This window comes from Glossina fuscipes, unplaced genomic scaffold (assembly GCF_014805625.2).
Source record: "Glossina fuscipes isolate IAEA_lab_2018 unplaced genomic scaffold, Yale_Gfus_2 127, whole genome shotgun sequence".
NCBI lineage: Eukaryota > Metazoa > Arthropoda > Insecta > Diptera > Glossinidae > Glossina > Glossina fuscipes.
The window spans coordinates 1049173-1067237 of record NW_023998470.1 but is presented as its reverse complement, the minus strand read 5'-3'; the positions used below and the strand labels follow the sequence as shown (position 1 = coordinate 1067237).

General features: G+C 33.8%; 1 protein-coding gene across 1 annotated transcript in view; it reads left to right on the top strand.

The window, feature by feature from the left end:
• Window positions 1-18065, top strand: part of LOC119640736 — an 84027-nt gene that overhangs the window by 32735 nt on the left and 33227 nt on the right. The window contains exons 2-3 of the mRNA XM_038038940.1: window positions 445-659; window positions 8825-8960. Of these exons, the coding sequence (XP_037894868.1) occupies window positions 445-659; window positions 8825-8960 (351 nt within the window). The remainder of the gene's footprint in view (window positions 1-444; window positions 660-8824; window positions 8961-18065) is intronic.

The window sequence follows — 18065 nt, the reverse complement described above, 5'->3', positions numbered from 1 at the left end:
AAAAACATATATATCTAAAATCCAACAACAAATCCATAAACACACTTATTTGTCACTAAATATATATATATATATTTACTCAGTTCAAAACTAAGCATGAAAATATGCAAATTGTTATGTACGAAAGTGTAGGAAAGAAATATGAGGACAAATTTTGATAATATTTTTAAATAAAAGTATGTTTAAATGGCGTGAATATGTGTTAATAACTGTATTTTGAGCTTTTCTGCTGCGCTCTGGCGGTGGAAATATTTTCACACAGTTTTCACAACTGATTATATTAGGCAAGCATACATATCCGCACACACACACACACACACACACAGTCACACGAAATTGTTCATTTGTTGCAAATTCAAAGTTTTAATAAAAAAGTGTTTTATTTTATTTTAATCTGCTCTCCTTGCTTTTCTTTTTTTCTCATCGTTTTTCTACTCTAACTAGATATCGCTGACGGTGCTTTACGGAATGTCAATTTAATCATTGAACCACCTGCTGTACGACGTGGCCAACATGCGATATTACGTTGCATGTATGATTTAGAGGGGGCTCCGCTCTATTCGGCAAAATTTTATCGCGGTCAATTGGAGTTCTATCGTTATACACCTGGAGAATTTCCTAATACGAAAGTTTTCCCCTTTCCTGGCATACATGTTGATGTGAGTACTAAAACTAACAAACAAATATACGAACTAGCGTATCTTAATGTACATATATGCACAAATTTATATTGGAATAGGTATATATGTGTATATATGACGATATACATAGTTAGATATATGAACATGTGTACATATATATATCCAATTTAATTTGAAAAACCTGTAAATATCCGAATTTTGTTTATTTTTCTAGAATTTTTTTTTTTTTTTTTTTATACACATCACCGAAGGATGACAAATAAAGCCATTTTGTCAAATCCTTTGCCACGCTAAAATTCTGAATCGATTTAAGCATGCCGGTGTGTCCGTTTACGAAATGTCCGCGATAAACATTCTTCTGCCTGCGAAATTGAAGATAACTGCCCAAATTTTTGCAGAAACATTGGTTGCTCTTGCACAAAGGTCGGTGCTAAAAATAAACCTAAACGGTCGACAGACACGTCCTACAGTACCATGTAAACTGAAAACACCTCTGTTTTCTAAACGAAATACAAACTTGGTTTTCGGCTCATAACCTACATAAACTACAGTAGATAAATCTACAAATAGTTGAATGAATATTCTACGGCTGATGTTGTAGCACTTCTATAAAAACGAATATTGACCACGCCTCTTGTGGTGTATCAAAATTTAATTCCCTTGTCTATACCTTTATAACGCGTAGAAGCAAGCTGGAAATATCCATAACATATACAAACTCTTGGCCAATTTCAAATTCGGAGCGCGTGCATGCATGTCCGTCTATTAGTTCGCACGCTTGCCTGTCTGCAAAACTCTGTAGTATGTACGGTATTAAATCTGCCGCCCACAAAAAAAAATCTCCTATAAATTTGCAAAAGAGTTTGAAAGTGGTGCGGGCAGTTCAAAGAACACGACCACGCCGCCCACATACGTATTGCCGTTGCTCATAAACTACAACAGGCACACAAGATAAATTTTTACTTTTATTCTGAAAAAAGAAAAAAATCAGCCGCGCCCACCTATTATGAAAGAGTATGGAAATTTACTTCCATTCGTTTTTTTAAATCTCTGTTAGGATAACGCAGACGGGTATAAGAGATTTGGCCACGACCGAATATAATTTTCTTACTTGTTCAGATTTTCTGTTTTGTTTTCTTTTCCCCCTTACACTACTATTGGCAGAAATTTCGACAATTTGAATTAGTAAAATAACAGATTGAATATGCATGTGTGTTTGCGTACACTCTTCTTTTATATTTTCATTTTCTCTTCCCATTTGTTTGTTTTGCTATGTAAGTGCTTCCAAAGAAAAAACGAATTTAAGGCATTAACGTCAGGGAAAAGTTTGAAAATATTTCAAACGAAGCAAAGCTTAAAACGACAGCGGAAAGTTTATATTTCTTAAAAGAGTTGTAGAGGACAAGGAGAGCAAAAATGAACTATATAAAGAGTGAAAGAGATTGGACTATAAACAATTTTATATAAACTTTTATTATATTATTTATTAGAGGTTGTACAAAATTTCTCAAAGACGAGAATTTCGAAAGATTAAATTATTTTTATTTACACAGTACGTGTAGTTTTTGGCATCCAAAAGATACACTTCAAGATTGGCTATGGAAAATATGTTGAATGTTGCTTTTCCATAAGTGTTTCCATTAGGGGTTCCATACAATCAACGCTTAAACAATATTCGATTATGTTACTCTTCCATGCGTAAAGTTCTAATACGTTGCGGCTTCATTTTGAACCCACTTAGCGGAAACATGAATTTTTAATTGCACTAAAAGCACCAAGTAATTGCAAAATTCTCCACAGAAGTCTTCTTCTTCTTCTTCTCTTGTGGCCGCACTACGTATATTTTTTGCCTCAAGAACAAACGTACATTATAAAGTGGATTTCCATACCCGTCGACGAAGGGTGGGGTTTTGGCCACTTTGTCAAATCGCTTGAAAAATCCATAAGAAAGCTATAGAGACCCCATGCGGTTTGTATATATTCGCAATCAATACGAAATTGTCAATCGCATTAATCATGTCCGTCTCTCTGTCTGTCCTTGCTTGTACCATTCATCTGGCTGGCAAAACGAAGATGTCGACTTAACATGCAACAAAAGCATGAGAAGCTCTTACACGCACATTAGTATTGAAAAAGGGCGAAATCGGCCAAAACACGCGCCTACCTTGCGAGGTAAACGGGAAATATTTCCCAAACGCCTTTCGCTCATTACCCATAAAAAAATTGCTTTATTCTCTTTTAAGATAAATGTGACGGGCAGACAAAGTTCGGACTTAACCAAATAAAATTTTCTTATCTGGTAAACTCGTGATTTACTCAAAAGATACTTAATTGTTCGCCTATTTGGCTAATTCTCGCAAGCGCACAAACCGTCCTGTTAATCGAAAGCGTTTTTGAATGCAATTTCCAAACGTACGCCAGAGACTATTCGCTACTTACAAGTATTGAAACAACCATCTTCATCTCATTTCTTATCTCGATTTGAATTTTTGCAAAAAGGTTAAGCAATTCGCCTCTCTGGATCACTACACCAATTGTTAGTTGGCACTATAGTACGTAAAATTTCAATTGCCAAACTGAGGCTTTAGCGAAAAATTTCGACATATTCGAAAGTATGTGAAGTGTGCGCTGTTCCATAATTAATGTTTGATAGATCAAAACCTGGCGACGATTTGATCTATATATCACGCGTCATAACTTCAAATTGTGCAAACATAAGCACGCTTAGTTGATCGATTCAGAATGGATGCAAATGATTTTAGCATTTAATGGCGTCCCTATGTATACATTAAGATACCGTTTACACGTTTACAAAGCAGTTAAGGTTAAAAATTAATTATTGCCCTTCGTGCGTAGAAACTGTACGATCTATAGGTCACCCCGAGAAAATAAGTTTCGGAAATTTCACAAATTACGAATATTGTCTCAAGTGGCCATATCCGTCCGTCTGTCCATGACCTTGTGCCTGCACATGTTTCACGTAAACGATTTAAGAAATTTTCTTCGTTTACACGTAGACGCTCAAGCTTAAGCATGCATACGTTTTCACATAAAGCCCTTGTTCTACTTACAAGAAAGTAAGTCTACTTAGAGAAAATAGGTTAAGTGTCGGAATTTTTTTTTTTTTTTACGTATAGCCATAGTAACGATAGCTATTAAAAATCAATATGAATTCCCATTACTTAATGCTGTGCTATCTGTTTAGATTATTTTTAGTGTTTATTTATTGTTTTTTTAATTAGAATGTTTCATCCCAGCAAACAAAGTACACGATAATATTTGTTCGAGATTTTATAGAAGAATTAGAAAGTTTCGATTACGAACTATTTAAATAATCCATCAAAAAATATTTTGTGTAAAGATTTTTACCAAAACGCTTCTCCTGATTTCGATCTAATTAATTACGGGTTTTTGTTATAATCGTTTGAAAAATAAGTTATAAGAATGTGTTTCGATAGTGAGCAGCTTTACACTGAAATTAAAAAAAAAAAAATTTGCTATTTTAAGGTCAATAAAATTTTGAATTAAATGGCTTCGAATCAGAAAGGAGAAAAGTTTCACATCGTTCAATAAGGCGCTGGTCTGACGCAAATATTACAACATTCTTGGCAGACCCATATGATTTCTTTGTATAGTCAATCTTCACACGATAGACGTCAAAACTTTATGACATTTTGACAATTACTTAACATGTTACGGAGATTTCAGTGATACTAGTTTTTTGTAGCTTTGCTGTTCATTCGACTGATTGAACCCATCCATTTTTCATGCATTGTCACATATTACGCATGGAGAGATCCGTTTTAATTCGCCAAACAGCGCTCTGGATAATTAGCACTTAATTCACAAAAGTGAACCAATGTGTCACGAACTTCGACCGTGGTTTTAACAAATATTCATGCGAAATGTTAAATAATGAGTCATATTGAAAAGTGGTTGCGGCCTTACCGCGGTCACGAGCTTGATTTTGTAGCCTGATGCGGTTGATGTTTAGTGCTTCCCCTATTTCCTGACAACTTGCATGCCTGTCTTACTCCACCACTTGCGATATTCCATACTATTTCCGCCAACCCACTCCAAGATATTTCGTTCACTCACAGCATTCTCATCGTACACTTTACAAAATTTTTATTTTTTTTTTGCAGCGTTTTTATTATTTTTATAGTAAAATAGTATCACATAGTGTATTTCTTCAGATATTCCAATCCTTTTCAAATCAGTATAACTTTCTACACGAGCAAAGACTATCTACACAAGAAATGTAAGCTGAAATGTCACGTCCTCGCTTGAAATAATCAAGTGAGTGTTGCCCGATATATAGGCATCAACACCATCCCGCGGAAAGAGCCGGGGATAGATTTCAATATGGCCTAATACGTCGCCGTCTGACATCGCGGCCTGACTACCAACTATCTCACGTAACTTCAATTTTCCGTCTTCCAAATCGATTATGTGTCCATTTTTAGGTTTTCCGAAACAACTGGTTATATTGGACCACCAGAGTGTTTAGCAGTGTCTATATGGTTTCGCTTAAAATTAGCTAAACACCCACAAATTTATTTTTTGACATACACGAATAATATCTTTCGGTCCAACTCTGGCTATTGGCGCTATTCTTCCTGATCAGAAACAAACGCCTAACCAACGAACGAAATTCGCAGTTTTGCTTGAGTTGGAAAATAACAAAAGTAGCGCCACTAAAACGGTTATAATGTGTAAACCAATGCTGGGAGTGTTATGAAATCTCGACAGATAGCATTTAAAGATTGATACTATCCAGAAATTATATTGTGTTGCAAGCAGTATTCCAAGATTTCTATTAGACCGGAAACTTATTGAGAATTGTTTTAGTAAAAAATCTTTCTTGAGATTATTTCAATTTATTATATTTAAAAAAAACTTATTTTAATCAGTATTTTATCACATATCACTTTTTAGGAGAAACTTGTCTTTTCTCTCTCCCATGTTGTCTGCAGTTCAAAAGTGAAGGTCTTTTGACTTTTATTACGTTATCAATATTTTTCAATTTTAAATGAAATTTTCATTTCATTTTAACAAAGTCTTCAATAGGAAGCATTAAGTAAAGCAATACGTTTTTTTTCGTTTTACTTCCTGAATTCGATATATTATATGAAAATTTATTGCAATTTATTTAAAAAGCAAGCTAAGAATATATTTATTTTTTAAGCTTTTTAGCATTAATAATTACAACAACAATTTTAATGTTGCCATAAAACACATTAATAGATTACAAAAAATTGTATAAAAACATTCGCTTCTCTCTTACTTATTTTTCTTTAATTTTTTTTTTTTTTTTTTTTTTTCATCGCATTCGGATCGTTTGCTATGCTTTAAAAATGAATGAAAAAAAGTAAAAGAAAAACTTTGGCTTTCAATGTATTCAATAAATAAATACAACAGAAAAATGTATGTAGAGATGCAAATAGTTTTCATTTAAATTTCTACATCGATGACTAGCAGTGGCGGCAAGCGTAGAGTAGAGTAGAGGAGTGATTGTATTGCATTGAATTGCATTTATATTTGTATGTGTATATGTATGCATGTATGTATGTATGTACGAAATGAATGCATACCTAAAAACCTAAGCGATCTGTATATAAATAAGTACATTTTCTGTAACGATAATGTCAGCATATCGTTAAAGTTGTCCTTAATATTGCCTTCCAGTGAGACTGGCAAGGAAACTAACAAAAACAAACTGCAACACTCTGCCTCTGAAGAACTTTTGCTTAGTGAATCCCAAAATGCTAGTAGGTGGATAAGTGGGTGGCTGGGAGAGCAAAAAGCAAAGAAACCGAAAAAGGATCCAGTAAATTATTGAAAAAGTTTTTACTTTTTTCTTCTTGAATGTTTTTTTTCTTCTCCTTTTTGGAAAAAAGGTATAAAATGAAATTATAGTGAAAGCAGGTATTTGGTGCCAATGTCATCCTTTAACTTTTTTTTTTTTTTGCTTTTTCTTTGCCTTCTTTTTTCTTTTTTTTTTTTTCTACTTGCACAACATTTGCATTTTCGTCTGCATTGAAAGTTTCTCAAAGTTTCAATTCTCCGGCATTTTTAATTTATATTTCAAGTTTATATATATAGTTTCATTTGTGTTCACGTATGGGTGGTAAGTAAATGAATGAATGAATGCATGATGTTGGTGTTGGTAGGTTTTTGAGATTTTGTTTTGTGGCCAAACTAAACTTTACGTTTACGTGTGTGCTGTGCACAGTAAAAGACATTTTGTTTGTTTACAATTTATTGTTTTCTCTTGTTGCGGTTTTTCGAATAAAAAAATAATCAAAATTAATTAAAAAAAAGGGATTTTTGATGTTTTTTTATTTCCGAGATATTTTTTAATATGCTTAAGTGCTTTCTTACTTTTTAGCTTAGGTTTTAGGTATTGAAGTTTAGTCATCGAAAGTAAAAGAAAACAAGTGGGAGTCTTTTTTTCTATGCTCAAAATCTCAATTTACTTACTATTTCGATTTATTATCAGGAGGGAAAATTTTTAATTTAATTAGAAAATATTTTTATATTACATCCTTGAATAAGCTAGCGTCGCATTGCTTATCGATCGTTAAAATAAATTCGGGTGTGCTTCTCCAGACCACCGGAGTGAAAGTAAGCAAATAAATTGGGCCTTTAAGTTCATTCGGAAGAAAATTATTTTTTTTAAGAAGACGAAATCCTTAGGACTATTTACGGAAACCTTACGTCTTATGAGGTGGATGTTCTTTAAGTACTTGGTATTGGTGTATGTGTAAAACGGCCATTTTTGGCCGTACTACACGCCAATATTATCTTAAAAATGTGCATAGCGATTATTAATCATGCATGTATAGTGATCTGACATTTACTACTTAATGCTAGTCCTCAGCTAGCTGTCAACAAGTCCTCCAATTAATTACGTCTTATCTGACATTTATTATGACTCACCTACCACCAACAAGCATTCATCGGCCATCTTTCGCCAACTACGACAAGAACATTAAGTGTGTGTCACTGCTTTCCTCCTTCCGCCCCTGTACCTTTTGGCAACTAGCTAACAACGACCACCTTTCGCTTTTGTCATCAGCTAAATTTCAGCAAGTATGCGCGGTCAGCTCATAGTCACCCACTATTCGTCATTTATCTGCAGATGTCGTTTTCCGCCAACTAAGTACCAGCAGCTCCAAGTCGCCATATACCCGCGCTAAAGCCCCCTCGTCATTTGCATACCCCCAACTAGTTAACCTCAACAAATGGGACCAGATCAGATGGTGTGTCTCTTGTCAGCTACTTGTCTTCAACTATCTGTCACAGTCCACCTATCAGTGATTGCAAATCACAGTTCCCTGTGCCGACTACATGCCGCCACTTACCAATCAATACTGCTTTTCGCTAACTACCTGCCACTACCTACTTGTCACTAACTACCAACTACCTATCTGTCTGTCTGTTATCTGTCAGCAAGTATTTATCACCAAGTACTTGACACCATCAACTAACCGTCACGATCTGTCTGGGACGAGACCTTTGCTCTGTTCCTTGCGTAGCAAGGAGACGCGCTAAAAAAAAATCAAGCTTTTTTTATGGTGAATTAAGCCGATTAGCTCTTTGTCTTGTCAACAAAACTTCGATCTTGTACCTTTCAGAGAAACTTCCGTTAAAGCTCTTTACTTTAAGGTGAACAAATTATTACAATTTGCTCATTCAAAGTATTGTCCATTCAGCATCTACTTCGCAATTCACTTGGCCGCGATTCGCTTTTGCCTCGAAAGCGTATATCGGCTATCTATTAAAGCATGCTATTCCCTGATATTGTTATAAAAATCTAGAGTCAGAATAATTTACCGCTTGAACAGGTAATCAGAGGGAAAAGCGTGTGGCGAACACGGCTAGTGAAGTGGCATCCTGCGATATACGCTGAGTCGTAAACTTTATAGATATCGTTCTCATATTGGGTGGCCATAGTGCTATTTGTTATCTCTCATGTGGTATTTTGAAAAGCTCCTCAAAGTAATGATTACTACCCACATCTTGCGATAGGTGAAGATTGAATCTATTTTAAAGATAATTTGAAGACTGAAAGGAAGCGTGGTTGACTATCATTTTAAAACCAATTTTATTAAAAAGAAAATTATTTTTTTTTTTAATTTGCCGTTTTTGCCTTAATTTAATTTTATGCGTAATTCTAGGTAACCAGCTCGAATGCAACGCAAGTGTTAATACGCAATGTGGGTTTTGGTTTGTCTGGTAACTTTTCGTGTGAAGTAACAGCAGATGCTCCATTATTCTCGACAGCCACTGCCATCGGTACCATGCAGGTTGTGGGTAAGTATATGTACATGGATATACGCGTGAGTTACATTTAAGCAATGCATTAATAATGCGGAATCTGTGAATTAAGGCACGATTGCTTGCGAATACATTAAGTAACATGTACAATATCGAACACAATAGCAACAACAATTAAAATACTTCAATGAGAAATAAAATGTTAATCGGAATAAGTAAATGAACTGATAAAGCGAACAATAAGTGCAACTTGATTTTGAAAAAGTTCCGCAAGCGACAGGTATAGATCGTCTAAGTCTTGTGTATGAAAAAAGGGCATAAAACTTTTACACTGATGGTCCAATATTCACAATTTTCGCTAGTTGTGCTGCGAGTCAGGGGAGAAAACATCTTTAACCTTATTGTGCGTCGCATTTATCAAATTATTTTTGCCATATATCATGTGTTGTACTAAGTACATTAGGCGTGGGCAACTTTTTTCATACACAGTCCAGTTTTAATTTTCCCAGATCCAACTATTGCGAAAAATATGACATTCTCCGTTATTTACAATCGACAAACCAAAGGACTTGAACGCGTTTCATAGCACTTTACAGCTGCACAGCTGAGCCGGTAGCGAAGGCAGATAAATTCACTTTAGCGACAGTCCTGTGTGCGAGCAAATTGAATTGTTTGAAATTTCAGACATAGTGGTGTTGAGATCACAGGCGGGTGGTTGCAGATGTCTGGAGTTTACTATGTTTTGGCGGATGTCTGTGCGTTCGATGCTTGTCACTAGTATCAAAGCGAAATTTGTTCCACCGACATGTTTTATCCCAGCGTCGAACACTTATCAAAATTGTTTAGGACCAAACAAGGTTTGCAATCATTTTCCTTACAGGTCCGTATTTTGAAAGTGTCATTATGTGAAAAAATATCGTTTTTCTAAATATATCTCAATGAAAATTTACTTTTTGAACTCCTTCCAATATGAAGATACTCCGGAAAAGCGAGCTTTTAATATTGACCAATGTAAAATTTGTGGTACTTTATAATCAATTTTTTTGGTAGCGGAGCATATTTAAAGATCGACCTGTGTCATTTTGATGTCTCTTGGTTTTTTTAATCAAGCCGTTGGATAAAGCATATTTCTAATACCAAAAATTTTCGCTTCAAGAAAAAACCACTTTGCGATCAACCAGCAGCCGTTTTGCTTACTCTTTACCCGTGCGATTGCCTTCTTATCTGTTTCGGCTGCAGTGTATGCCTCTTAGGCTTCTTATGACTTTTTACATGTATTTTAATATATAGCCGTGTCCACTTTAATTATTCTTCATTTAATATATAGAAAGCAATTTTCCTCTTTCTCCTTGCTTTCCTTTTTATATATCTCTTTTAACTGAGAAGTGCTTTAATTTTGTATCAAGTGTATTATACTCGCAGACATAATAACCGGTGAATATTAATTTTTGTAAATATTTATAACTTTTTACAATGCAAAGGAAATTCATGTTCGCCTGAATCGAAAGCTTTACTTCCTTTTTAAAATGTATTAAGGAGAAGTCTATCTTTACTTACTGGTGTTGTTATTGTTATTGCATTGTGTCATGATATATACAGGTTGGAAAGCTGTTGAAACATTTGTGACGGCGAAAAAATGGTTGTAAGCGTTAACAGGTCATTGCGTAATGAAGACTATACCTACCTGTGCACACCGAAGTGTTTAACAATAACAACAATAACAATTATTCGTTTTTTCTTCTTTTCTTCTCTTGTTTTTGTTACATTAACGGCTGTAATGCTTTGAATATGAGCTGCCTTTATACCATGTTTTGTTTTTATAACACTTCTCATTCTCTCGTCTTTAAACTTTCACCCTTGTTCTCTTGTTGCTGTTGTTATTGCACAGTGATTATGCGAATATTTTACGCATTCATGAACTCTGAGGTGCTCTTAAAGAACCGGCCGGTTTGTTTTTGTAGCTTTTAGTTAATTCTTTTTTTTTTTTTTTTTTTTTTATATTCTTTTATTTTTTTTTTTATTATATTGCTATAAAAGCAACACTTTTTTCCTTGCCGTCAAAGCCAGAACAAGTCCTTTGTAGATAAGTAGCACAGGTTAATGGTTAACTAAGACAATTTTGTTGTTGTTGTTGTTGTTGCTAATGTGGCTGTTCTTTAGCTTAACACAAAAAATTGTCTGCCTGCTTATGGAAGTATGTATTATTTTTTCTCTCTCTTCCCCTCTCTCGCGCTCTAAGTGCTAAAGATATAGACGAAGGTTAAAAAAGTTTATAACGGTTATTGCCCTCTACAGAAAAAAAAAAAATGCTTTTCGTTCAAGAAGCAAGCAATGTGTTGAAATTTTTCTTCATCTTAAAAAGAATTATTATGCTACGTCTTTCCTATTATCGCGAATGTTATAATAAATCTTTTGAAAGAAATATTAAAACATTTATAATAACATGCCCCTCGTTTAGGTGACAAAGTAATACGTTTTAGTTCAGTTCTCATAGAATAGAATCTTTTCTATCTATAAAATTTTTTCTTACATTATATTTGCTAATATGTTTGGTGCTTTCTAAGGGATGCGTGCTCTCCGAGAATATTAAGATTTCTTGTCTTTTAAAAAAATTTACCGTTTAACTGAGAAATTAGCTCGCAATTGAGATGATTATGGGATACTTAAGACTGCATTTACCTACACAACACAATTCTATAAATTTTCTAAAATTGTGCTTATTTGTTGATCGCAGTTTGGGACAGTTAAACTAGATATTTTGATTTTTGCATGCTTAGGAAAACGTGTGAGCAACGAGAGGTTTAGGAACTCGTTCAGTTGCTTTTAATTTTTACAATTCAACTAATTAGTCAAATATTTGAAATAGGTATCATAACAAAATTGATGTGAATGCTTTTTTTAGCGAGGCGTCATGGCTACGTGTTCTCAACTTCTCAATTTCTGCATTTCTTACCATTCTTCCGAGTATTGCCGTTTTGGCAGCAGAGATTTCGTGAGATTTGTGACTTAAATTGCTAGTGCTTTCGATCGACTATTATATGCGTTTTCTTTTTTTGTCTAATTTTTACTTGCGGTTATTTCGCTTGCTCTTGATTGTCTGCATCCATATCGGCCTTTTTGTTAAAATCATCTTACTGTCCTACGAGCTTTTCTTATGATTTATATGTATGGCATTTAGTTTTTATTTTTATTATATGACCAATTACTCAAAATATTCGTGTGACGATTCGAAAGAAATGAATAAAGAGAAGGAGAGGCGGATGCGGCTGTAGCTTAATGGTTGTGCACCCAATCGATAACTTTTATGCCTACGCCGACTGAGCACTCACTATAACTACGATGGAAGTAAACTCTACAGCGTTTAAATGCGATTTCGCGAATTCAGACTTGGTAGTCGCCTGCCTACCTACTTGGCTACTCATGCCAAGTTAGAATGTTATCAAGTTTTAACATCTTGCCCAGAATCATACCAAAAAATAATACGATTGAAAGGGACACAAGTCATTTGACAGAAGTCTAACAACGAATTCGCCGTGTCCTTCTAATGAAGTGGAAAGTGACAAATCATAAGAGACGTCGTTTCTTATAGCACTTTGTAGTGGGGATGCTCTTCAAGTATATGATAACAACCAATATATGAGATGATTTTTCGCCACTCCTATGCTCGGAGAATTAATGCAAACGTCTACAGTATATATGTCAATAATTTGTACAGAGACCTTGAGTAAATTTTTAAAACCATAATAATTAAAAACGGGTGTGAGGTTCGATTAATATGAACTAGAATATACCTGCTAACGTAAAAATTGAAGGCAAGATTCTCTCTAACGCCACTATTGCTTCCTTTATGCAATAAAATATATTTTAAATCTTCTTCAAATCTTTTTCAAATCTTTTTTTATTTTCCAGTAGAGATACAACAATTTTTACATATTTTTGTGCCTTTTTTTATCCTATGAATTTTGTTAATTTGAAACGCTATCTTTGATGTAATATGTCAATCTGTGCTCTAGATGATGGCAGATATTAATTTCGAAGGCATTTAAAGAATGCGAATATTTTGATAAAAGCTCTTTATTGAAGAAAAATAAAACTGAATATCATCGCATTGTGTATATATAGAAGCATACGCGTGCCTTGGTCCAGCTTAAAATATTACCACTAAAGTGGAATTTAGATGTCAGAACATAACCATCAACCATATTTAATGTCAAATTGGAAACAAGGATTAACTAACTGCTTGATGGTGTCTCTGAGCATGGGTGTCTATGCGTGTATGTATTTATGTATGTATGAAAGTATGGGTACGTGCATGTGCACAATGCATGGCTAAAGCAAACAGTTTGACAAAAAATGACATTTGCTGTTCGTTTGGCTAACAATTGCTAGCAATATTGGGGAAGTCAGTTATCAGCACACACATGTACTACATGCGTGTAAGTGAGCTTAAGAGAAAAATGTGTAAAGGGAATGTCGTTCATATTTCTTGCTTTTTTTTCTTTATTCTTTTTTTTTTTTTGTCGAAAAGCATATAAAGAATTTTCTGCTTGGTTTTTTTTGTTTTTGTTTTTTGAATAAGAATAGCAAACCCAAAAATTGTTGTGGCCACAATTGATATTTTGCATTCACATAAGAGATACCATTATCTATGGCGACATGACTATCGGTATATATGGCTACGAGAGTGGGATGTATCAGGGATTCAGAAAAAAAAAAATTTTTTTTCTTTTGGCAAAAGTCCGTTGCTTTCTTTTTATACTCGAATTTATGTTCTCGTCGACTATTGTTGCTAACATTGCTGCTCACACAAGTACTGTATATGCATTTGAACATGTTTTCCTCTTTCACTTGCCACTTGACTCTTGATTTAACACGCAATTGTCGTTGACATAATTTGATATGTTTGTTTCATGTAAAATCAAAAAAAAAAAAAAAAAACAAAAGCAAAGAAAAAATTTTTTTTCACATGCAGTGAATTGCTTTAACTACTGAATACGTTTTTATTGAAGTGTAACGGAATAAAAATTTTCCCGTTTTCCAAGTGCATATATTTTTTGTATAGAAAAGGTGTCTGAATAGAGGGATTAATTACGTCCGTCCGTCCTTTCATATCTAGTTTTGTCAGCATGTTATTGGAACATGGAAAACAAGAGCAAAGCGATTAGAAAGCTTGAACTTATTCTTCCTATTCTATTCTTCTCATGAATGTCCGAACATAAGGTTTGTAAATGTGTACCATCTAAATACATGAAGATTTACCATTATAATATGCATCACTTGCGGTGCAGAAGATATTAAATTTGTGCCCGCGTACGTAACAACCAGAAGCACTTAAGAGTCTTTTAAATATTCCTTAATTTATTAACATAAGAAACATAATTATGCAGGTAATATATTTTCTAACTGTAAGTGTTCAAAAGTATATGCTTAAGTGATATGCGAAAATTTCAAACTTGCACTGAAAAGATAATTTTCTTCAGTTATTGACCGACTCTATTGGAAAATAAGTGTAATTAGAAGAAAACACATGTAACTCAGTGTAAGCTTGTATGCATCTATATGTCCCTCTGTGTACCTGTCTAATATCTGCTTACGTATTTTTGTATTGTAAACATTGGTCACTATTTATGAAACTTTTGACGGAAACCGCTCGACAATAATGTACTGACATATGAAATTTAACGCGAAAGTTTGGAATCGGATAGGTCAATACATATTTTGCCGCCTCTCCGGTGCAGCTATTCTTACGAAATGTAACTTTATTTTAATTGACGAAAATGTCTGGTGTTTAATGTTTTGCACTGAGCCACTTTGTGGACTTCACTTCTTCTTATAAGCAATAACGTCTTATATTTATACTTTTAACCTCTTATGGCTCTATCTTATGTTCGCTTCTTACATTATATATCTTATGTCTAATTTTCAGTATTCAGGGAAAAATAACTGAAAAATTATCAAATCTGTGGTGAGACAATTAATTTTACTAAGCCACTTTACGTTTATATCTTTGTCTCCTATAATGGCTGTCGTGAGAAAATAGGCTTTACATGGGAACTAAAATCTAATCTTCTGTATTTTATTACAAATATAAATAAAGAATTGTAGGCAAAATGGGACGTGCTATTTAATAGCCGGGCTTGTATCTTTGTAAAGATTGCAATTATTTTTGCTTAATTCTTTCAGTCAAATATCGACTAAAATCCTTTTTACGAAAATATTTTTCATATAAACCAACCTTCTTGTAAATAAATATTATCTATGTTGCACTTTTCGTTACGCATTTTTCGTTACACTTTTCTAAGACAATTTGTTTCCTTCCTACTTTGTTTCTCTAGTTTAACTAACACTAGAAAGAAACAAAATTTCGAAAATATTTCGTACAACTTACTCTCTATTACTTTATAGTACAACTTTTACGGTAACAAAATCTTAGATAGAAAGCTGAACTCACACATCTTTATATCTCTACTATTCCCCAAATCAATTCTGAGAATAAATCAAACCCCGAAATATGCTCTTTGCACGCAGTACTGCAACAGACTAATAAATTTATTATTATTATTATTATTATTATTATTATTAATTTCACCAGAGAAATAAATTCTAAGACCAAGCTCTTAAAAGCGCTAGCATCTAAGTCTATCGGCTTTTATTAAAAACTCTACCGCACTTGAGATTCGAACCATCGACCATTGACTTGCTAGTCGAGATTGCTCGCCTTCGGTTACTCAGGCGGATTAATAAATTTAAATCTCTATCGATAGGAGATATCGTTTTGGTGTTTTGACATAGATACCAAAAAGTATTGCTTAACAGCTCAGTGCCAAAATGGACTACGTCATTCTGCTTACACCTCCATGAGTGGGTACCCATTCAACAACAAACTATAGAATGTGGGAGTAAAGCTTCAATACAATTTGTCAGATATTTTGCTTGCGCAGTATAATTCAATATGCATTTTTTGAATATGAACTGATCGGATCGAATCTTAGCTGTATTTACGATAGAGCATGTTTTATGTTAATTTGTTAAGGAAACAAAAGAAAAAAACTTATAGGAAGCGAAATAATTCTACGGTTTTTAGACTTCTGCAATTTTCAGAACATATATACGCCTTGATTGACACGAGTAAAACCGATAGGATTTTACGAAGCAGCTGTTGTTCTATATTATTTCCTTCAACCGTTTGAGTACCAAGCAGCGCGATCGCGCTGTTCAGATTTTATGTCGAGAAATACCAAGCGACGCCATAGCGCTTGTTTAATTTTATGTATTTAAATGCATTTAAATTGTTTGTTAATAAATATTTCAAGTTTGTTCCACAAGAATTATAGAAAACACAACACCAAAATAGAAATTTTTATTATGTAATATATTATTGCACTTCTATAATACTATTGTAATTGTATTGCGTTCGACTTCGACAATACGTAAGGCACCGCCAGTTGTCGGCAATGCTCGAAATGTGCTGGGTTTTCTCGACATAAAATCTAAACAGCGCGATCGCGCTGCTTGGGATTTTTCGACAGTGTTTTTTCCAAACCGTCTGGTACTCAAACGGTTAAATTATTATGCGCTCCTCCATTGACGGCTTATTAAAGCCAATTTTCTTCTTTTTTTTTCAATGACTTACACCATAGCCTTAAAATTTCTTGTTTTGTTTGTATTATATTTTGTTTCTCGAAAATAATTACTTTAAAACTTATAATAATTATTGTTGGAAATTTCTCATTGAAATTAAAAAGTTTCGTTATTTTGTGGAAAAAAAAATTGAAAAGATTTTTTAATTAACTAGAGAATGTATTTTTGTAATAGTTTCCTTGGTTCTTCTTGCTGAAAGCCGCAAGAAAAAGGTTTTTATATATTAAAAAAAAAAGAGACTTAATTATATAGTTTTTCTTTTTTTTTTTTTGCTTTTTCCCTTTTTCGTTTTTCACATTTCTTAGGGTCACTGTGTTTTTATGTTAATCACATTTAATGCCTTACCTTACTACCGTTCTAGTTTTTTTTCGTTGCTGTGGTTCTTTTTTTTCTCTTCTTTTTCTCTATTAAAACCGCAACAAGAAAAAATCAAGTCAAATGTCTTTCATAATTCTATCAAAGTTATCCGATATGCAGTTTATTCGCCAAGGGGCAAAGGACACATTAAGTAAATTAAACCACAAAAATAAAGTTAAAAGGTCAGCTAACTTCATTGGACTTACAAGAGAGTGTATGGCATATAAGGAGATATTTAATTTTTTTTTTTTTAATTTTTTTAATAGATCGCCATTTAGCTAAAATTTTTTTCTTATTTCTTTAAGGCAGATTTTAAGTAAATTTTTAGGAAGATTGTTATTTGGATAATCGAATAATATGTTATCTTTTCCTTGTCAGGAAACGTTTCCAACTTTTTGGGGTAAGACAGAAGAAGAAGACGTAGATGTATAATTAGCAAAGGAAACTCTGTAGTTCACTTAAGTAAAAATTAACAGAGAAATAAATTGGACTTACGTGTGCAAAAGAATAGCTTGCTTTTATTGCTTTTCAAGATAGACAGCCTCTGGAGGTAAGCTTATATGCCCGCTCGAATGGTATTTCATTGCACATATTCGTAGATTCAAGATAGTTCAGCTTAAGATTCTGTACCAGAGGGTTAGAAAAATGTATCACACATATCTAGCTTTTAAATTGAAGCTTAAAAACACCCCACAGTCTTGCTCTCATGTAGCGCCGTAGCGTTCGTCAAGATTGTGTTTGAAAGTCTTTCAACAAATTAAAGGTACAGAGTCGACAAATCAGTGTAAATGAATACATAAACCGTGAATTGACAATATACATACTTATACACTAATCAATAAGTACTGGGACTGTGTAAGGAACAAAGCATTTTTTCTTTCAAAATTACACCAATACAACGGTTTCTCAACTTTTTCATGCTCTCTTCGCAGAATGCTTCGTCATACTCCTCGAAATGTATTTCAAATTCCACAAGGATTTCATCACTTGATTCAAATCTCTCTTCTTGAAGCAACCTTTGGTGGTTTGCGCAGAAATAACAATCGCTGGGTACGAAATTTCAAGGCCACCGCCCCTTATAGCAAGTCGTACTTCAATTCGAGCAAATTTGTCATTTCTGCGGGTAAAAATGGCGCTCAGTTG